Source organism: Betta splendens, chromosome 7 (genome assembly GCF_900634795.4).
Source record: "Betta splendens chromosome 7, fBetSpl5.4, whole genome shotgun sequence".
Lineage (NCBI taxonomy): Eukaryota > Metazoa > Chordata > Actinopteri > Anabantiformes > Osphronemidae > Betta > Betta splendens.
Window position 1 is genome coordinate 4893143 of NC_040887.2, and position 22077 is coordinate 4915219.

At 49.6% G+C, this 22077-nt stretch overlaps 3 protein-coding genes across 3 annotated transcripts in view; 1 reads left to right on the top strand and 2 right to left on the bottom strand.

The window, feature by feature from the left end:
* Window positions 1-6760, bottom strand: part of znf385a (zinc finger protein 385A) — a 50423-nt gene extending 43663 nt beyond the window's left edge. Inside the window, 1 exon segment of the mRNA XM_055510218.1 lies at window positions 6632-6760. Coding sequence (XP_055366193.1) covers window positions 6632-6644 — 13 coding nt within the window. The 5' untranslated portion in view covers window positions 6645-6760.
* Window positions 6761-7996: 1236 nt separating this feature from the next.
* birc5b (baculoviral IAP repeat containing 5b) lies at window positions 7997-9362 on the top strand. The gene is made up of 4 exons (XM_029157141.3): window positions 7997-8217; window positions 8665-8774; window positions 8978-9095; window positions 9171-9362. Exons 1-4 carry the CDS (start codon window positions 8092-8094, stop codon window positions 9273-9275), a joined length of 459 nt encoding a protein of 152 aa, XP_029012974.1. The 5' UTR covers window positions 7997-8091; the 3' UTR covers window positions 9276-9362.
* A 4426-nt stretch (window positions 9363-13788) lies between these two features.
* On the bottom strand, window positions 13789-16410 carry neurod4 (neuronal differentiation 4). Its single transcript, XM_029157139.3, has 2 exons — window positions 16232-16410; window positions 13789-15516 (listed from the first exon to the last, which is right to left on the bottom strand). Exon 2 carries the CDS (start codon window positions 15507-15509, stop codon window positions 14436-14438), a length of 1074 nt encoding a protein of 357 aa, XP_029012972.1. The 5' UTR covers window positions 15510-15516; window positions 16232-16410; the 3' UTR covers window positions 13789-14435.
* Between the last annotated feature and the right edge of the window lie 5667 nt (window positions 16411-22077).

A 22077-nucleotide genomic window follows, 5' to 3' on the forward strand; every position in this document is an offset into this window, starting at 1 on the left:
TCGTATTGTAAACTGGACTAACACTTAGTACAGTGTAAATAAATAACTCTAGTAAGAGTTACATTGACACGAAGAATTTTACACTAGTGTCAGTGTAAAGTTGACTCTCTGTAGGGCGGCGCCATATGTTCACTGACTCAGAGTTAAAATTAACTCTTTAAGTGTTCAATGGACACTGCTAAATTTACTGTGTATATATTGGCATTTGTCGGACGCATGTTATCACAAGCTCGCACGTTTATATCATGGAGCGGAATCGAGACATTTGCTGATTGGAGCTGCAGATCGGCCGCCACCAGATCTGTAAAGGTCATTACAATGACATTACCCTTTTCAGCAGAGAAAAAGCCAGAAATGTCATATCACTCAGCAGCCACATCACCGGCTGCACGGAGCAGAATGTTGGGCAATCAAACGTCCCGGCGTTCAGACGGCAGTAATGACAGATGCCTATCTTAAAAAGGAGGAGTCTGGGCCTGTGGTTGGTGTGTGTGTGTGTGTGGGGGGGGGGGGGGGGGGTCTGAGCTGCAGTGCATTATCATGTTAACATATTTTCACACTACCCAGTCCGCTGACAGCATCCAGAGCCCCGCAGAGGCAGCAGACGTTGTGCTGCACATAATTCACATTCCGTGTTTTCCTTCTCTCACAGCTGTAGTTGGCAAACAGCGGAATACGCAGTCAAAGCTCGAGCCGCTGCTCTGACGAGTGGCTTCACCTGCGGCGCTGCAGCCTCGGTGGGGGGCCAACGCTGCCGTTAACGGGTCCCGGCCCCAAAACCATTGGTGAGAGCTGCTGTCACCGAAACTCCTGATGAGTTGAGTCACGGTTCGACTGTTCAATGAGGTTAAAGTCTGGAGGATGTTACAAAATGGGAAAAAAATCAAGGAGAGAATAAATGAAAACTAAACCTGAGAGAAACGTCCCCACTTCCATAGCTAATATAGATATAAAGGCTACCTATTCACTTGTAGCCTGTGGCTCAGACTTTTTCAAAGCACGCACTTCAAACTCTCACGCCTCAGACCACACGGCTCCCTATAATCATTAGAGATGCCTTTGCTGAAAGACATGCCTGCCGGGGAGCAGCGGAGCCGCGCTGCCCCTGAATCAGCCCAGGCATGCGTTAAAACAAAGTGGCCTCTCCTGCCGAGCGCATAGCAACGCAAGCGCTCCAAAAAAACACACACACCCCGCAGACACGTTAGGAGACTTCCACCGACACACACACACACACACACACAAACGCGCTCAGCCGAGCGTGACCGCGCATCCCTCCGGACTTCCCGTGTGAACGCACTGCGTGGAGCGCACGAAGCCGCGGCCCCCGTGAGACCGCAAAACCGACGCCAGGAGTCCGCGGCGACGCCGTCCGGAGCCAAACGCTGTGACCTTCACCGTCATCGCGAGCACCTGCCGCGTTAATGACACGCCATCACCATAATTACGGCCGCCAGCCGTCATTCAACGGCTCGCCCCAGCCGACAGATGTGCCGTGGAAACCCGCCGTGGCACAAGTTTAAGTAGGGATTACTGATCCAGCAGCGCGACCGACCTCTCCGAAATCCCAACGCGCCGAAAAAGCGGCAACTCACCCAAAATCATCCTGCGTGCTGCCTTTGGCGTCCCTGGGTCGGCGAGTGCTCCCACGCTGGCCCCCTCTCTGCTGTGGCCGAGGGGACAATGGCTCCCGAGCCTCTTTGCGGAGTTCCTCCCGACTTTCCAGAAAGAGGCAACTCAGAGACGCGGCTCTAGATGTGTGGAGAGGCTGCTGCTGCTGCTGCTGCTGCACATGCCCTCCCCTGCGCCTGCCCTCTCCAGGTGAAACGCTGAATGTGTGTGTGCGTGCGTGCGCGTGCGTGCGTGCGTGTGGGTGAGAGAGAGAGAGAGGGAGAAGGGCTGTGAGTGTAGGAGGGGGTCCAGCGCTTCTGCAGTTGTGGCTCAGGTAAGACAGAGGACAGTACAGGGGAGAGAGAGAGAGAGAGAGAGAGAGGGCAGTCAGAGAGGAGGGGGAGCCTAAAGTGTGACAGCCAATCACAGGGGGGAGCCGAGTTCATCTCCTCCACAGCAGCCAGGAGGAATTGCAGTGAGCTTTAGCAAACAGCTGACGAGCAGTTTCTCCTCAGCTGTATCATTTCGCGGGGGCTTCTGGGGGACGGTCTTTGCAGCTAAAGCCGCCACCTTTGCGCTCTCTATAACGCGCACGTCCCCCCCCCCTCCTCCGTCTCTCCTTCTTGTTTTTGGGGTTGGGTATAACCTAAAGGCACCTTACATGCCTCCGCTCTGATTGGTGGCGGCCTCGGCCAATGGGAAGAGCAGCAGACACTTGTCATCATGCAGAGTGGAAGTCATGAAGGAGACGGAGCTTGACTGAAAATGCCGTCTCCGCGGCCGCTGCTTCGCCCCACAGTCCCCTCGCTGAGCCCATTCTTACGCAGACAGACGTTCATGGTGTTGCTTATCTCAGACCCCTCCCCCCTCCCTGTCCTTTGACTCCACGCGTATGCGGACTTGTTAAAGGATTAACCTTTATCCGTGCGGCTCTGTCCTTCTCCCATTTCTCTCCCCTCGTCTCTTAACCTGCTCAGGGTGCACGGATCAACCCCCGTGGTGGTGGGGGGGGGGCAAAAAACACGAAAAGGAGAGATGAAATAGAAGGCGACAGGACGGAGGAAGCAGAAGAAGGAGGGGCAGATATTAAACTAAATGCAAACTGACAGAGGGATGAAGAGACGTGGGGCCGACGAGGAGAGACGACCACGAGGACGGAACGCGGAGACGAAGACGGACACGAGGACCAATGCGAGGAATTCAACCTGTGGGTTGTGCGGGAATGCAGCCACTAATTGTGGAGGAGCTTCTCATGGTCCACTTCCACTCACAGCGGCTGCTGTCATGTCCAACCTCTCTCTCTCTCTCTCTCTCTCCTCTCTCTCTCTCTCTCTCTCTCCCTCTCCTCTCTCTCTCTCTCCCTCTCCTCTCTCTCTCTCTCTCCCTCTCCTCTCTCTCTCTCTCCCGTGAGGAGGAATCACAGGCTAGCTACAGAGGGGGAGACCTTTTGAAAGCCACACAGCCTCGATGCTATTGAGAAGCTCGGAGCTTAAGAGAAGGCTTAACAAAGCTGTCAAAAAATTAATCCCCTGGGGCGGCCGCGCTTGCAAACACACACATACAGTACAAACACGTGAGCCCGGGGCTACAGAGAAGCCTGCCTGATGTTCATAGTGGCTCCTCTTGTCCTGCCCCCCCCCCCCCTCCACTCAGGCTGAGGCTGTGAGTCACAGAGTGTTGGAGTGAATACTAAGGAGGCGCTTCCAGCAGCTCCCTGCGCCGCCGCTCCATTGAACACGTTTAAGGCGCTGTGTGTAAACACTGGGCGAGTTAGAAAGCCGCACGCAAACAGGAGTTCTCCAAGACGGACGAGAAGCTGCCGGTGTTATAGGACATACGGTAGCTGAGCTGAGGAATCCTCCAGCTCAGACGGCAATAGGAAAAACTCAATCGAATGGTTTATTACACTGAATCGTGACAATAGTTACCGTGTGTGTGTGTGTGTGTGTGTGTGTGTGTGTGTGTGTGTGTGTGTGTGTGTGTGTGTGTGTGTGTGTGTGTGTGTGTGTGTGTGTCAGCAAAAGGCCTGAGATAGGGTTCCCTCATTAGTTGTGTTGGTATTAATAATTCAGAGCCCGTCCTTGTTGGCGTTCAATGGGCCGAGTGCTAATGTGCTGTCGGGCCGACGGGGGCCCTGGGCCCTGCGCCACTTTAATGGATGTCATGATGAGAGGGTGAAATCGGAGCACGGGGATCCTGTGTCATCCATAGGCAAGACGAAGAAGGGGGGTGGAGGATGGAGGGGAGGTGTGAAAGGGGGCGGAGCCTGGTGGCGTTAGCCAGGTACAGCGTATGTGAAGGGCAGACGGATGGAGTGGCCAGAACCGAGCTCATGGGTCGCTTCGTTTGCCTCTGGCCACAGATGAATCACTGTGAGGGGGATGCACCCACCTCTGTCCTCAGTGGACTCCAAGACATCACAGGACGCAAGTTAAGTGTTAAATATTTCAAATGAATAACAAGCGGACATGATTTCATTTATTATTTATACACACAAACGACCTTGAAACAGCTGGTCTATATAACGACCCATTCATTCATCACTATTGTCACAAATACCTTTGTGTTTTCTCTGCTTTGTTGTGTTGTCACTTAATTTCCGTGCATTTATTTAGTGTTTTTGGTTCATTTTTGTATTCCTATTTTGCCCTCCATGACTGGAGAACATCAAACCAGCATCCGTGTTATTCCCCCTCTGCAGCATCGGGACTGAATATGAGCCACAAACCTTTATTTACTACTTGGAGGTAAAGGAGACAAACAAGGACACGGCTGCTGACTGCATGCTAATTAGTGACTGGTTAACCTGTGCTGCCCTCTGGTGATGATCACCTGTCAGCGCAGGTGGAGATCAGAGTCTGTGGACGTGTTCCAGCCCAACCTCAGTCACACGACAGCAGTGTTGGAGACGTTCAGAATGAAACCAATCCTGTGTCAAACATCAGGGCACAGCACTGAGTCCTCAGCACCATGTGAACACAGAGACAGGCCAGCTGGCCAGACACATCACAGCTCATATCCTCAGTGAAGAGTAAGGCTTGGCCCATCGGTGAATTAGCAAAGAGCCACATTTTCTGCCAGATGCAAAAGGAAAGTGTGCTGAGTGTGAGGGACTTATAAGGATGTAGTCTGTGAGAGGCACAGGACATAAAGCTGAGGGAGACAGGTGACGGCTCCTAATTCTTTCCTCCAGCAGAAACACAGTAAATCTGCAAAACTCCTCTTTGTTGCTCCTTAATTCTCTTCATACTTCATGAGCCTGAGCCTGTATGAACGTTGGGACTTCACAGAATTCTTTGCTTGCTTCTGTTTTTGTGTTTTACAGTCCGTTTGTGCGGCGGATTGAAAGGGAGCTTTGTGAAAGCCATTCCGCTCCTCGGCCGTATATCACACTTCGGGTGTCTCCTGACACTGTGGTGGAGAATTTAGACACTGCCCATGAAGGTCAAAGGTGAAGGCAATAGTCAAGTGCCAGGCAATATACTTCCCCTTATATGCAGCAAAGCATTTTCTAAACTACCAGATAATAAATCAGAGCCATAAACTAAACAGTAACTATAAAACCCTCACTAACTAAAGCACAGCATTCGTCCTTCTATAATAGAAATGATGAGTGTGTCATGACACGGGCTCCATGTAATGGCTTTATTAAAAGAATGCATAGCACATTAAAAGAAGTGTAGGTCAGCTCGATATAAACCGATTGATCTCTGCTTTCCCCTTGAATTGGCCTGAGTCTGCACGTCTGACAGATATCAACATATCAGCTTTCACCAAGCGATGGTCGTCGCACTAAATTTAGACTATTGATCAGCAGCAGATATGTGCAGGAAATGTGGCATGTTATACAATATGTGTGTGTGTGCGTGCGTGCGTGTGTGTGTGCGTGCGTGCATGGGTGTGTGTGTGCGTGCGTGCGTGCATTTGTGTGTGCGCGTGTGTGCGTGTGTGCGTGCGTGTGTGCATGCGTGTGTATGTGTTTGCGTGCGTGCGTGCGTGCGTGCATGTGTGTGTGTGTGTGTGTGTGCGTGCATGTGTGTGTGCGTGCATGCGTGTGTATGTGTGTGTGCGTGTGTGCTGCGTGCATGTGTGTGTGTGTGTGCGTGCATTTGTGTGTGTGCGTGCGTGCGTGTGTGCGTGTGTGCATGCGTGTGTATGTGTTTGCGTGCGTGCGTGCGTGCATGTGTGTGTGTGTGTGTGTGCGTGCGTGCATGTGTGCGTGCGTGCATGCGTGTGTATGTGTGTGTGCGTGTGTGCCGCGTGCATGTGTGTGTGTGCGTGCGTGCATTTGTGTGTGTGCATGCGTGCGTGTGTGCGTGTGTGCATGCGTGTGCATGTGTGTGCGTGTGTGCGTGCCTGCCGCGTGCATGTGTGTGCGTGCCTGCCGCGTGCATGTGTGTGTGCGTGTGTGCGTGCATGCGCGCGTGTGTGTTAAGGCCAGTGACCCCCGCCCTCCCGCCTGCAGAGATGGAGAATGTCGATGTTGACCGTCACCCTCTCACACGCGTCTGACAGTTTCTGCGCCGGCGCCAGACGACGGGTTCGTCTTTTCTCTCCGAGCACACGTTCACACAAGGTTTTAACTTTGGGGGCGGTGTTGCACAAAAACTGGACACTTTATGGCGACACATTCCTGGTCAGTATTACACAAAGCTGTGATTTCAGAACATAGCAATTCAACGTAATTATCTCCACTGCAGATCATAGTCGGTTTCCAGCGTTCACACATTCCTCATCTAAGAATAATACGTGAGATCAGCGCCAAAACGTCCATTTATTCTGCACCGTGAGCTAATCGCACTCCAACAACGCACGATAGCTGCACATATAAACACACTCCTGGGCTGAATGCAAGAAAGCTTTTAACATTTTTGCCGATACACCTACACCAAACACTCATTTAATGTCAAACAACACCCAACACTGCAGGAGCTGCACCAGAGGAGAAGATGCTCAGCCTTTTGCACGTTGTATTTTAGCAGGTGCAGTGAGAGTAGCTGGTAAACGGCTGGTTTCTTACCTGTGCCCCACATTGCTTGCAGCTCTGGCTCTGGAGCGCTCACTGAAGCCAACCTCCGAAGTGTGAAGAGACACCAAAGAACACTGAAGAAACAATGAATTCCTCTGTGGCCTTGCTTTCAGCATGAACCGTACCCCCCCGCCCCCCCACCCCACCCCAACGGCCAGGGAAACGACAAAAAATAAAACTCCTCATTCACTGAAAAAAGGCTCAGTCTGAAGAACGTGGCGGCGAGGATCGCTTCTCTCACCTCGCCACCATCACCCGTGTCAAAACAAAGCCAGAGCGCAGGGTTCCAGCAGCCGATCGTGGCAGAGCTCCACACGTGAGTGAGGCTGTGCTTTAGGTGAGCGCTGTAGCAGTGAGACAAGGAGGGCAGGAAACAGAGTCGGATGTCAGGAGGCACGGAGCGAGTGGAGACTCAGAATTACCTTTTATGATGGAGTGAAGGGGCTCAAACAATAAGAAGCGGAAAGGTGGGTTGCTTGAGTGGAAACGTGCTGGGTGACTACAGTAACATGCGCGTGCAGAAACTCAGACGCAGGTGTTATTCTGGCGCGTCTGCAGCCGGAGCCACAGCGACGTCGTCGTCGGGCGAACGGCAGCGTATCAGATGCATACAGCATCACCTCCCAAACGCCGCGCCGCGGCCTCAACGCGCTCCCGCAGGACTCTGCAGGGGGATAAAGTTAGAAGGGGAAAAGGACACTTATTTACGGTTGTAGGCACATTTCAGCGAGCGGGGACCTGAGCGGTCGGGTTACAGAGACGCGCTGAGGACGCCGCCAGGCGCTCGCAGCAGAAGCCAGAAGCTCACAGATGATTAGAGTGCATTTATTGGCTTCAAGACACATGCTCTCGTGTTAATATGTGTGACTTTATTGTTTTCCCAGTTGGAAGTTACGTCTTTATTTTAACAACTAGATTTATTTAGGCCTTTGAATGAAACCAAATCTGTTATTTTCATTTATGAAAACAACATTGCATCCAAAAAGTCATAAAACATTATTATACTAACGTTAATTAACTGAGGTACAACTAAAGTAGACACTCTTTAAAAGTAAGGATATAAATCTATGCACTGTAAAAAATAAAATATACACATAAAAATGATACTTAAAAATGAAAAAAAAAAAAATACATACTTGAGAGCACATTTAAATACCCATAAGAGTACATATTAGTTGACCTATTTCCCCAATGAGAATGAAAAGGGTTCTATGATTCATTTTTGTTATTTAGTTTTTACTCCCATGTGTGATTGACCTGTGAGCGAACCTAACAGAATACTAACCATGTGTAATGATACTGCGCCCCCTAGCGGCGCATCGCATAAAGTCAGGTAAGCCCACGTCTCATCTGCAGCCACCTGGAACCCACGCGGGCTTAATCAGTCCGAACTTAAAGCACCCGTGGGTGAGTGCGCGGCCCACGTCCACGCGGACTGTGCTGTGGGGGCGATGGCCAGCATAGACGTCCTGAAGAGCAGGTTCTACGCCTATGACAAGATGTACAGCCAGGAGCTGCGGGAGCAGAGCTTCGCCGACTGGCCGTTCAGAGAGGACTGCAACTGCACACCTGAGAAGGCAAGGCCGCGCCCACGCGGCGTGTTTAGTCGGGACACGGGCTTGTACGCGCCGCATGACTGGGCTCAGACTGAGAAAACACACCTCGACCTACGCTGCACGACTCACACGACGGCTCTTTAACCGCGGCTGTGACCGCCTCTGATTTACAGCTGAGCAGGTGCCGGGTCCAGTTTCGTGGCACCGGGTGTCCAGTGCACTGACCCGTGACGAACGAGCTGCCGACACCTCGCTTGATGAAGAACACTATCCGCCATGTTACCAGCCTGTAACCGAACCACGCGCTCGGGGGAAACGATCAGCTGGCTTAATTTTCGCGTCCCGCGGCTCTGGCGCGTCGCTTCAGACGCGTCACTTCCTAACGCTCCTTGAATGTAGCGCTCGGCTTCTGTGCGCGCGCGGCGGCGGACGGTCCGTGACGGCGCCTGTCGCTGCTTGTCCCCGCAGATGGCCCGAGCCGGGTTCGTCCACTGCCCCAGCGAGAACGAGCCCGACGTCGCCTGCTGCTTCTTCTGTCTGATTGAGCTGGAGGGATGGGAGCCCGACGACGACCCACTGTGAGTTTGTCCATTTATACCCGCAGGCCTCGATCTAATGCAAGACTTGAGTCATGAGTGGTGCCCACCTGCAGGTACAGACTGATCCACATCAGATAAGGCAATTTGAATAAATGTTGTGTTTTTTCTCCTACAGATTGTTTATCTGTCCTATTCTGTGACGGCAGACTCATTCTTTCCTCCATAATGTTTTCTCTGGCCAGGTTTGAACACCTTAAGCGTTCGCCCAAGTGTGGGTTCCTGGGCATGAGGAAGGACTTCACGGAGCTGAGTGTGGCGCAGTTCTACCACATGGAGAAGAGCCGGCTGAAGGTCTACATGGTAAACGCCTGTCCTACTGCTCCTACGAATGAGCGCAGACACTGGATTAGGTGACGCTTCTCCTGTGCTTTGTAGAAAAAAGTCTGTCATAAGAAGATGGCCGCTTTGCGGGACGACATCATCCGTATAAAGGGGAGCCTTCAAAGCCAGCTGGACTCCGTTGACCATCTAAATGCCTGATTTGATTTTATTTATTTTTTTTTTTACTGCTGCACCGGACTGTGAGGGTGTGCATCATGTCTGTAATAAATAAAGATGAGGACTTTAGCTGCAGTGCTTCCTTCCGCCACCAGATGGGGCCGTTGCACAAGCTTGAACTTTTCACCGTCAGCCGCACTTTTCCGTTTGCAATCACACCCTCACAAAGACGCTCTGCAATGAAAGCGCACATTGAGCAGGATTACAATGTCCGCTGTATTCCCTCTTTTCAACTAAATACCTACCATTTTCCTGAACGTGCCACCATCGCCACCACCCCTTTTCAAACCTTGACCCTGGACAGATGGTCTGAAGCCCCTCCCTTTCAATACCAACTGTTGCCCTAGTAACATCTGTTACATATAGAGGGAGAGCTGCACTAAGACCACTCACCAGGACTTCTGCCTAACCCTCGGAGGAGGGCTGAGATTTAAGAAACCTTGCAGGATGATGCTGTTGACAATAGAAACTGTGGAAAAGCTGCTTATGCATTAACCAGTTTTCAAAGCAAAGTGCGCTGCTGTTTTGGAGCATTTCAGGCCCGAGCGTCGAGCAGCGTCCGGTTCAAAGTCGTTGCAGCACTTTGGGGTGTCCATGTGCTTGTGAGTGCACGGCTGGCTCTTTGTCTGAGTCTCTGCCGGTGTCTGATGGGAGGCTTGGCTGGATGAAGTGCAGGATTAAAAGACGCTATCCGTCCGCCGACCTTCCACCGGTTCTGGATTAATGTCTAATGTAACACTCTGGCCACGGAGCCCAGATCAGCTGCTTAATTCTCTTTTATCCGCTCGAGAGCAAATTGAAGAGAGAATATTTTTAGCCAAAACACTAAAGTACCCGTAGGTGATGTAACATTTTTAATGAAAACTATTAGGCCTCTGGTTTTCAGGTCCTCCTTTTATAATGGTGATAAACCAGAATGGTTGTGAAACACTTGAGCGTCCCCCATTTCCTGTCATGACCCCAAAGTATTAATGTTGGAGTTGCATGTGGTGTCTATGTGCAAACAGGAACAAATATTAAAGCTGAGGGATGCAGATCCACTCATGAGACGGTGATGTGTATTGAGGTGAATGCTTGTGGTATTTGCATCCATAAACAGATCATGAGCAGGGTGTTGAGAGTAATTGCTAATGTAACTCTAATCAGGGCTTATCCCCACACCCAATGTCAACCCACAGTGTGTAATCAGAAGAGGAGAGTTTCACCGGGTGGAGCAGATGTGATGGACGGGCTCATCTGTGGGAACGCTGCTAAACTGTTGCCCCTCACGGATTCACCCGTTCCCCCAGTTTTTTAACCGGATACTCAAAATATCCAAAACGGCTCATTAATCTCATACCAATCTGGGCCGGGCAAATAAATGTGCTTCTAATTAATATTCTGTGACAAAGCGTTTGTGCGGAACAAACCGCGGACGGGGGACGCAGCAGATGGACAAACAGACAGATGTTACCAACAGAAAGTTTACAACCTGAGCTCTCCATTAGGCCCCATCTGTTGCTGCTGCAGCCGGCACCTCCCTCTTCCCTCCTCCGGCGATTCAGCTCGCTCCCCATCCGCATCCATCACCGGGCCCCGTCCCATGATGCCCCCTGCGCCGCGCTCTCCCAAACCGACGCCTCGCGCCCGACCCGCTTTGACCCCCGACAGACGACGGCGCGTAGCGTCACGGCCGTAGAAGTTTGTTTGACTGACTCTGAACTTGTGAGAATATGCGAACAGCGCTAATATAAAGGGTCACACACAGGATACGCAGAGTTGCGCTGTTCTTTGCATCATAATCAGAAACCAAAAGGCCCCTTTCACTCCGTGCCGTCCCTCCTCCAGCTCCAACGCGCTCCCACGTCTGTGGCGACGGGCCTCGCTCGCCGCGGCCCTCCTACCTTGCCTGTTTTTCATGCCCTCTCCGAAGGGGGACCCTCCATCTGTCCCTGCACTCGGCTCATTGTGGCGACCCAAAGCCCACCGACGTCCACAATGCAGGGGGCGTGCGACGGGAGGGGGGGGCAGGGTAAACACGACAGCATCCAGATCCCATTAGAAGCTCTTTAACTCCTACACCCTAATACTCTCAGAGAAGCCTGGGAGGAGAGGGCCCTCCCCCTGTCCTCACGCGCACAATGTCACCTTTTACACCCGCTCCCGTAGGTAATGAGCCCCCTCTCCTCCCCTCCCATGTACCTCTCTTTCTCCCGTCACCCTCGAACAAGCAGTTATTTTATGATTTGTTTCCAATAGCTTCTCGTTGTCTCTAACTCCGGTCTGTCTCCGTTTCGGCGCCTTTTTGTGCCTCCGCGCGGTGAGTGCAGCCCTGTGCGTGTCTGTGTGCACGCGGTGTGGCCGAAAGGGGGGGGGGGTCTCTGTGTTGGCCCCAGCTTAAAGGCAGAGGGATTACCGGCACACAGACACTGATTAAAGCCTTCCAGCCTCCTATGGCCCCATTAATACAATCTTAATCACAATGCTTTATCCCTCCATCTAGAGCCTATGGATCAGGACCTTTTCATTTTAGTGGGAGCCGCTCTTGTTTGGCCAGTAGATTAAGAGAGCTGCACACAGGCGAAAATATAGGCGACAGAGACCAAGCTTCATATTGCACCTCAGCGGCGCTCAGTTCCACTTTGTCTGTTTTCACTCATCTACAGGCGAAGATGCCGATGAAAGCCAGGAACAATGCGGAACATGACGTGACCCGACCCCCCCAGGGGACCGGGCCACAGGTCGCGCTCGGCCCCTGCAGGAGCATGTGCTGCCTTCCCAGGTCCTCCGGCCCACTTCACACGCTCCACCGGCACCAGGTTCCCATCCGCTCGCATCGCGAGTAGAAGAATTTCATCACGTGCGCGCGAGTACGTGCACGTAGTTCATCTAGATGTGCAGCCTGACATAACAGTGGTTCCATGGACGCTTCAATCTCCTGAGACTGTCCCGCATCGTTCTGTTCCTGTAATCTTGTATCCAGAGTTAATTTATGTGGATTATTTTCATATCCACCCACTCATGGGTTTATTTGGACTCAGGAGGATAATCCACCCCCCCCCCCCCCCCCCCCTGCGCCACCATTTTTGCTGTAACAAAACAGCAACGGGACAAAGGGAGTGTGCGCCAGCGAACTCTGCCAGTACTTTCTCACAGGCCGAGCGTCTGCCCGTGTGTGGAGCTATGTGTCATTTCTAAGCCAAGGCCGACACACGGGAGCAGGGAGGACCCTGGTAAATGAGGAGCACGGACCCCCGGTCACCTCGCGTGCCCTTTCCCTCTCCTTTCTTCCCTCCGAACACAGATTCCTCTTTCCTCTCCCTCTCTCTCGCTCCCTCATGCTTTTACTCTCCCCTTTCTCTCTCGCCCCCAAATTGGCCCAGCTGTCCATCAGCCCCCCCTGCAGTTACCCCAGCTGTCTGCCCTCCCCAAACGAGAAACCCCGCAACAATACAGGTCACAGGTCAAGAGAAAGAACAGGCTGCGCTCACAATGGACCGTGGCGCCCTGGAAAACAATCATTCCCCTTTTCTTCCCGCAGCCTTTCTGCACTGCTGCCAGGACTGGAAAAGACGAACCTTTGTAGAGGTAGCTGAGGAGGGTGGGGAGTCCTCCTGCACAACAGCCTCTGAGGCACCTTCTCCTGCTCACAATTGCCTCGAGGGCCACAATGATAAACACACTTGTACACACTCGTGCTCCTGCTCCCACCACTCCATCTTTGCACCACGCCGCCCCTGCCTTTGTTTACCCTCGAGAGCCATCATGTCGTTCCACATAATCATTGAAGTTCAAACTGAGACATTTGGCATAAGTTCACTGATATTAATGTTAGAATGGTTTGAAATTACACACGGAAATATGAAGCTCTGCTACAAGGAATGTAGAGGTTTATTATTTAGCCTTGTGTGCTTTTAGGTTTTCGAGTCAATGTGGACACATTCTTTGACAATGACTTCTCTCCCCACAGAGTTCTGGCATGAGCTGGATGGGAAAATGGGACATGTGGGAGAGAAGGAGAAGGATGGAGACTGAGAAAAGCCACTGTGACACATTCACCTGTTCCCCAGAGCTGTTTTCCCAGGCTCAGCCTGAGCCGATGGAAAGCAGGACTCTGGGTGACATCACACACACACACACACGCACACACACACACACACACACACACACACACACACACACATTTGGCAACGTTTTTGTCATTGATTTGTCCTGTGTTGAAACAGAAGGTCTAAACAGTTGAGTGTGATTGTGTACGCACTTGTAACTCACTCATTTTATTAATAACTTAAATAATGAAATCACTACATTTTATTGTGAAAATTACATCAAATTATGAAAATAAATGTAGAGTAACATCTTACTTTTAACCACATGCCAAAAGACATAACTCTAAGATTTTACCTGCTGCATTGTTGTTGTGGTGGATGTGAGAGTGTCGCGTTAGAATGTGCTGTTGTGTTTCGTTTAAGCCGAAAGAAAACACAGGTCAAACATGTTTACTATGGAAATAGAATATAATATAAGAATATTTATTCAATTAAGTGCGAAACAGCAAAATATTTACAAGAAGTACAGTGTGACAAAAACGTGTGACACCACATGAACACGTACCTGAAAGACCTCAAATAAATAATTTAAATACAGTAGAGCTGCCAGTGTCTGACAACAAACCCAGAAGAAAATGGAACAAAAAACGTGCCAAGAAGAATATAAAAAGGAGAAGACATTATCAAAATAAATATTAAATACAGATATAAATAAAAGTGTTGCTTTCCTTATGACCAGAGGCGTTGCTGTTGTTTCAGTACACAATTTAGTACGGACGGGTTTTTCATCAGTTTCTTTTCACATGGAGACACAAAACCTTTATGTTCAAACCCTCTGTTTAAAGACAACAAAGCTGTTTCATATTTGGCCGACGGGATGCCATGTTTAGAAAAATGATATAATGCAAATACCAAGACATAATCATAATAAAATAAAATAAATAAAGTATTGAAAGTTATGGGTGCATGTATCAGGTAGATTCAGTCGAGGTGTTGAGTCTCTCAGTGCTTCCTCAGACAACTAACCAACATAAATGCAAACTGATCTCTATAAAGTCTTTACCTCTGCCGGTGTTTTACAGCAGTCTGAGTCACTGCAGGTGTTCATCTGGGTTCATATGGTGCCCATCTGGGAGGCGACCAGGTGAGAGGGGGTGAAGGAGTCAAAGGCCACGTCCAGGGGCAGCTCGTAGCGGGAAGCCTGAAAGAGCGGGTGTCCCGGAGGCCCCCCCGCCAGGCCGCCCGCCGTGGGAGTGGGGTAGTGGTGGGACGAGAGGTAGTGGGCGTGGTGGCCGGAGTGGGGCGTGAAGTTCCTCTCCGACTCGTGCGGCGAGGCCTCCTGCTTCAGGGCGAAGTTGCCGCTGATGCTGAGGGGGGGGGTGAGGGGCCCGTCGTACGGCGGGGTGCCGCTGCTGCACTCGTTAGGGGAGGGGTGGTCGTACGCGGGCCCCTTGAAGCCCTTCATCTGCAGGAGGTGGGACGCCTCCAGGGAGCCGTAGGGGGGGCTGGGCAGGCCCGGGGACGGGTAGCTGAGGGGCTGGCCGGCCGGGCCCCCCGCGCCGGCCAGCCCCGGGCCACACTTGTCCTCCAGCTTGCTGAGCATCACCGGACCGGGCCCCAGCTGCAGGCAGCCGGCCACCAGGTTGCTGGTGGGCTGGGACAGACCCTTGCACAGCATCTCCACGAAGCCGTGGCTCTCTGGGGACTGGCCGCTCTCGAGCACCTCGGACAGCGCCCAGATGTAGTTGCGGGCCAGCCGCAGAGTCTCGATCTTGGACAGCTTCTGGGTCTTGGAGTAGCAGGGCATGACCCGGCGGAGGTTATCCAAGGCGTCGTTCAGGCCGTGCATGCGGGAGCGCTCCCTGGCGTTGGCCTTGACCCTGCGCGCGCGGAAGCGCTCCTGTCTGGCTTTGGTCATCTTCTTCTTCTTAGGACCTCGCCTCTTGGGCGCGTGTTCGCCGCTCGCTCCCATCTCCTCCTCCTCCTCGTCCTCCTCCTCCTCCATGTCCTCGCTGCCCAGTTCTGTGCAGGCGTGGAGCCGGCCCCCCAGGGTCGAGCCGTGGCGGCCCCGCATCTCCGGGCTCTGCTCGCCGTCCTGCGAGCTGCCGTCCTCCTCCTCCTCCAGCCAGCCCAGGGAGCTCACCAGCTCACTCACGTCGGCGCTTTTTCCAAATGGTTTGGTCATCATCTTTAATCTGAGGAAACACAACACCAAAATCTGTCAATCGTGATCAACGATCGTTAGATAAATGAAATGCTCCCATTGAAAAGCACAGTATGATCATTAATTCAGTCAAGAGACAAAAATACTTAGTAAAACTATTTGCGGTGAGTTCATATTATTGAAAATGTATTATTTTGTAATATCAAGTAATAGATATCTGATTGTAGGACAAGGTGCCTGAATAGTCTCCTGCTGTTATGTTGTAATGGTTTCAGAGACGTTGTTAATCTGGGACACGACAGGATTTACTCAAAGATTAAATAGGCAAAAAGCAAATCAACAAACATGCACCACAAATTATTTATAGTGTAGGTCACAATTTCTAATGTTTTTAATCATTTTTACTTTGAATATAGCCTTAATGTTATAGGAATTTAAACTTTGAAGTGAAGCAGAGACCTTAGACAGACAATTTGCTATTGTTAAAAATCTGTCCCAGTTAATTATTGTGCACTAAAGCGTAAAAATGGGACAGGTTATAATTTATGAATGTAAAACTTCAGGCACACAAACTAGTCCGAGCTTTGCTGCATTACTAATGTATTTACCAAAATACTGCAAATACTAATTTAATATCAAGAACAAATTTAAATTTGACTAATAAGTTTAAAAGGATTTTCTCTCAAATGTTTCCTGTTTATCTTGTTTCTAGTTGTTTCCCTACACTTATAATCAATGAAACTCACCTGTTTGTGTTTAGCTCTGAGTCAAAGAACAGAAGGACTACAAATGGAGAGATCAGCCGCTAATGGTAAGTCCAGAGTCGTCGCTCTTCACGCCTCTGCCGGTGTCACAGCTCCTCAGCTCGCTCAGACAGCCATGAGCGCGCACGGAACTTTCATCTCCAAATGACACGACCGGCCTGATTTTTTTGCCTTTAGCCGACCAAGCCCCTCCCTCCACCCCCACCCACACACCCCCAGCCCTCCACGCGCCCCACCCACCGTCGGTTCGTCCGAACGCGCGTGGCGGGCTCGTGGCCAGCGGCTTAGCCAATGTGAAGTGTATGATGGACTGGGCGAGAGAGCGCGCGCCTGCATTCATGAGTAGCGAGTTCTTTATTTGTAAAGCAGCAGGTCGCGAGACGTTGGGTGCGTTAAAGTCAGCGCAGAGCAACACATCATATGAAAAAAGTCCTTCACTGTGATTTTATCATCTCAAACGCCAGTTTACTCTTATACACTTAGTTATAAGTTGTTAAAAAGGTATTTAGAAATGAGTATAATCTTATTCTTATTGTATTATCCTGTTATAAGTTTTACTAAATAAATACAGAACCAACTTCATGCGTGTACGTGGTTTATCTCTTTTACATCAATAGCTGAAGCTCAGTTTTTTAAATACAGCCTAAGGCAACGATTTTTTTTATTTCAGAGCAGAACCAGTGCTTTGGAAAAAAAAACTAAAAAACTTTAAACAATATTGTTAAAGCAGCGTGTAGCTTCATGTGCGGCAAATCACAACATTGATTCCGTGACGCCGCCTGTTAACTAACGTCACCGATTGTTTATCTCTAGATTAGTCGGTTGGATTAGGAAGTTTCCACTTAATTAAACACAGTGTTGGCCCGCTCTTCGCTGAGCAGGAGACGCTTTTCGATGTGCGCTTATTTAACTGATTTTGACAGCTTGGCGAGCGGGGAGCAGGTGTGTGCGTTGTTCTACCAGCCATTCAGTTGTTTTCTTCCATATTTAGCGCCATATTCCGTCCTCAACCTGATTAACTGTTTATTGGATCGATTGGAGACACGTAACCTAATAAACTTATAAATGTGAGCTTTAAGCATATGATACATTAGGTTTTTATTGTTGCGTGATGGGGGTTTACGAACACCACGTTTATATGACTTTCATTGTATATCCATATTGAGCATTTTACATACTACAAATACCGCGGCACAATAAGCGCCCGCCGGTCCTCGTGCGTGGCGAGCCGCAGCGCAGCAGGGGTCTATTGTCATCACTGACCAGTGACAACTGGGGACTCGCGAGTCGCACGTGCCCCCGCATCGATCCCATTGTGCGCGCAATTGCGCACAGCTGTGCTCGAGACTGAGAGAGATTGAACTTTGCCAAGTGCACTGTTTCCTCTCCGTGTTTCTGAATCTGACATTAATATTTTTTTTATGTCTGCGAATTAAGATACGGTCACGTGGCTAATCGGCAATATCGCGTTAAAACCGGCACTTATCCAACGATTTATTGAACAGAAGCGAACAGATGGCTGGGTGTAGGAAGCGCTGGGGGTGGGGGCATCTGTTGCTTGGACGCTCACGCGTCACTCGCTGGCTCAAGACGAAGTCTCGTGCTGAAACAGCGTTTATCCACCTCCATAACGACTCCAGTCACTCCTGGTCAGTGCGTTGGCCCCAAAGACGTGCAGAAAAGCGTGCCGTTTGTGTGTGAGGGGCTACATGAAGACCAGACATGACATGTGTACAACAACAACACATCATCGGATGTGATGTGCCCAAAACTCCCCAGGTAGGTGCGCTCCTGCCCCCAAACACACATAAACTACCCCTCCTTCCCCCGAGTATAAGCATGGCCTCCACCACACCTGCAGCCTGCACTGGGAATTAGACCCTCTCAGTCTCCCACAATCCCCACTGGTTTCCCAAATGACTGAGTGACTAACGAAAAGGGAATTGCTCCCATTTACGCAGTAACATAGATAGCCAACCTCCCGGAAGAGGTCAGGGTGAACACATCTGATCTGAATCTGAACTTCTGATGAGTTTGCATGATCTCAAACTGACATACTTAAAGTGCATGTGAAAACAAAAGTTCTGGAGTTTATCACTATTCTTTTGCTGGGAAGATGCAGCAGGAATCTGGAGTGATTTTATTGATTCCAGTTAAGAATGTCAAAATACGACCAGCCTCACATCCACTCTTTAAGTGGTGTTGTTGCCATTAATGGGGGAACCCTCCTCTTACAAACACCGCCACAAGTGAGTTGACTCTCGCTCTCGCCCCCTGGGACTCAGAGTGGAATGGGAGGGATTCGTGCACTGTGCTGACAGATGGGTCCTTGTTCCTGTCTTTTTCTTCATCTCTGTCTCCCTCTCCCTCCTTCGCTGAAACACAGACGCGCACACACACTAAGACTGCACGAATACAATGGGAATTAAAGCTCAACACACATGCTCCCTGGTCCGCTTCTGAAACCTGAGCCCCTTGTAGTGATCATAAAAGATGGTGGAAGGAGCGTGGATTTGTGAGGGGCTCGGGCGTGTGAGGGGGTGGGGTGATGTAGCGCAGGGTGGTGAGGCTAAGGAGATAAAATTGTACTGTTGTTTTATAAAAAAAAAAAGGCAAAATGCATGTAAACATCCCTGTTTGTTTAATATTTTCAGCCACATTTCAAATGCAATATTTCATGTGCAAAATTAACTTTATGCAACTTGTGCACACGTGTGTGTGTGTGTGTGTGTGTGTGTGTGTGTGTGTGTGTGTGTGTGTGTGTGTGTGTGTGTGTCCCAGGGCTCAGTCCTCCCTACTTTCTGCTCATTGAGGCTGAATATGACTGAGATTCTCCTCAGGGAGGAAGTGACAGGCCCACTGACTGTGCTGCTACACACCGGGGAGCATCCGTGCTCTAACACAGACACACGCTTATGAACCGTGGGCTTTAAACTCAAGTTAAATCTCTCGTACTTCGTCATATGCGGACATTTTATGCCTTTAAAGTACAAAAAGTACATATTGTGCAGATAGGATGCCTGCACACTGAAATAAGATTAGGTGCCACAGACACAGTTATTGCATCTGCTGGAACATAATCCCCCGTGTGACTGAAGACTGTCCATTTTTTTGTAAAATGGGTTGTCACGTCCATAGAACGCTGATGTCAACAACCTAGAGTCTCCAGGATCACAAAGTGAGTTTTGATAAGATCTAGCAGCCATTCATCCAGGCAATAAGAGCAGATTGCGTGGCACTTATTCCTCTTCCTTTGGGCTAATGCGTTTGGAACACATTCCAATCCGACTGAAATGTAGCTACAGAATGGGAATCAGGCCTTAGGGCAATTCTCACTAAGTGGAGAGAGAGCCATTAAACAAAGGTGCCTGTGGTTTCATATTCAGGATACTTTACAGCCTCCGTCCCAGGACATCATCAGTGTTTTTGGGTGTGCTGTTAGAGGAGGGGGGGGGGGTGCAGAGGGGGGAGGAGGATCCATCTGCCATGCTGCTGGTCCTCAGGGAGACGGGCATATCCCAGGGGTGTTTTGGAGAGAGAGGGACTGAAAGGATTACACCCAACTACTAATCAACGGCAGTAATCTGTGGGCCCCCATTCAAAATCCTCCGCCGTCCAAACAACGATTCGGGACACGAGACGGAACCTCCGAGTACAAGGACGTTCACCCGATGCCGAGCAACCTGACAAGTAGACAAACAAATACAGGTGACTTCCAAACGAGAGGATGAGCCGCGGAGGTGTGATTGGCAAAGAGCCACAGTGTCTCTGTGATCAGGTGCAAGTGTCCCACAAGTGGCCTACTCTGATTCCCAGTGCGACCATTATGCAAATACGGCAACTAGACAAGTCTGCAACATAAATTAGACTAACGGATGAAAGCACTTTTCTAATCAAATCAGACCGCTGGCTTCTTCTTAGATTGTGTTTTAGTGCTTATTGTTAATCATTTCTAAATTGAAAACATATTTCACACATGCTTTATTAAATTGAATCATTTCTTAAACTGACACTAGTTTGACCATGCACATTCATTAGGTGATGGCCGCTATAACACAGCGGCTCTACCTGAGACTCCGTCGTGAGATGCAGCTGCTGAGCCGCTCTCCTGGCAGCCTCCTCCACGCAGGCTGAAAGAAAAGCAGGGAATCAAGTTGCCACTAGTTTTATTGTCCCCCGTCGGTGGGTTTTTATGTCTGGCGTGGCGTCTGGATTGGGTATGGGTGGCTTTAAAGCTCCACAGGACTATAGAAGAAGCTGCCTAATGATGGTGCCAGTCCTCCGGGGCACAGGGAACGGGAGCATCCTGGCCTGCGCCTCCTCTGCCTCCTCTACCTCCTGCAGTATGCCCATTGGCTAGGCAGCCTCTAAGCTCCCTATCCCCACAGCCTCATTGTTTAGTGGCTCGGCACTGTCAATATTAAGCCTGGCTAATGTGATCTAGAGGCAGCTGGAGCAGCCACGATTATTACCATGACACAGCCGACTGAGGGGAGTAATATCATTAAAAATAAATCAGGTGGTTTGGAGATTTGCTGTAGCGGGGGTGACTCTGAATAACGCTGGTTGGGAGAAGTGCCATAATTTCATTAGTCAGTTGGGGCACCTCAGAGGACGTGTCGAAACATTTCCTTTAAGTTGGAATAATTGAATTTGCTTTCAAAACACTGCGCACAAAATGAAGAAGGGGGGGGTTTATAATTAAGTGTTTTAAAATTTTTACATTGATTTCAGATGTTATGAAGAACCTGCCATTATAGAATTTTAAAGCATTTATAGATAATCTAATCACAAAGCATTCCTGTTGTTTTTGATCATTATTATAATTATTATTAGCCTTTTCAGTGGATTATTGTTGCAAATGCTGAGGCAAACGTGAGGCACTGCTAATCTTCTTAAACTCGTTGACACTGAGCTGTCTGCTCGGCCGACTCATCCGTAATCAGCTGGCTAGTGAATAGGCAGCAGGCTGACTGAATCCAGTAACATTTACATATTAAAGAATAATGGGAGTTGCTTTATTGCGCCGCTGACCGTAATGCTGCTTCTCTGCTTATTTTGTTTCCAGTGCTCTTGGTGAGTGACTCTGTTGGGAGGTCTTGTTGCGCCTTATTTTGCATGTTCGATCTGCCAATAAAGCGCCAGAAGTGCCGTTGGTCTCCCAGCAAGGGTCTTATGCGGCTATTGTTTTGACGCTGCAGCCGCATAAACGGTGATTTCAGGGTCTATTGAACGCGCGATGGATTGAGCCCAAAATCCGCTGACGAGTGAAGCATTGATTATTGGAGGAGCTGGTAGAGTGACGCCAGAGGTTGTTAATCAGTGACGTTACGTTTAATTCTTTATTACTCAGTGACGGAACAATTAGGCATAAATTAATTACTCAACTACTTATGGAATCATTGATGTTTTTAATAATTATCATTATCATTATCATTATCATTATCGTTATTGTTATTGTTATTGTTATTGTTATTGTTACTATTATTATTATTAGTAGTAGTAGTAGTAGTGATGTACTTCTCTTTTAGATTAAACTGCGCCACAGTTTTTTCCTTAGATAAACCAGTGTTTTTCCTGCTGTTCAATAGCGCCATCTAGTGGTTTTGTTCCGAACTACTTCCTACTTTTTTGATTGTACGATTGATTAGCCACATCATGTGCTAATCATGTGTGATTAGCCAATCACACAAGATTAGCACTTGCAGTACTTTAGTAAAGTCTGTACTGTAGTATACAATAGCACAATAGGGCTAAGTAGAAAAGTTAACTTAAGCTATAATAGGCTTAAGTACTGGTAAACAGTACTCTACATGTTTAAAAAAAAC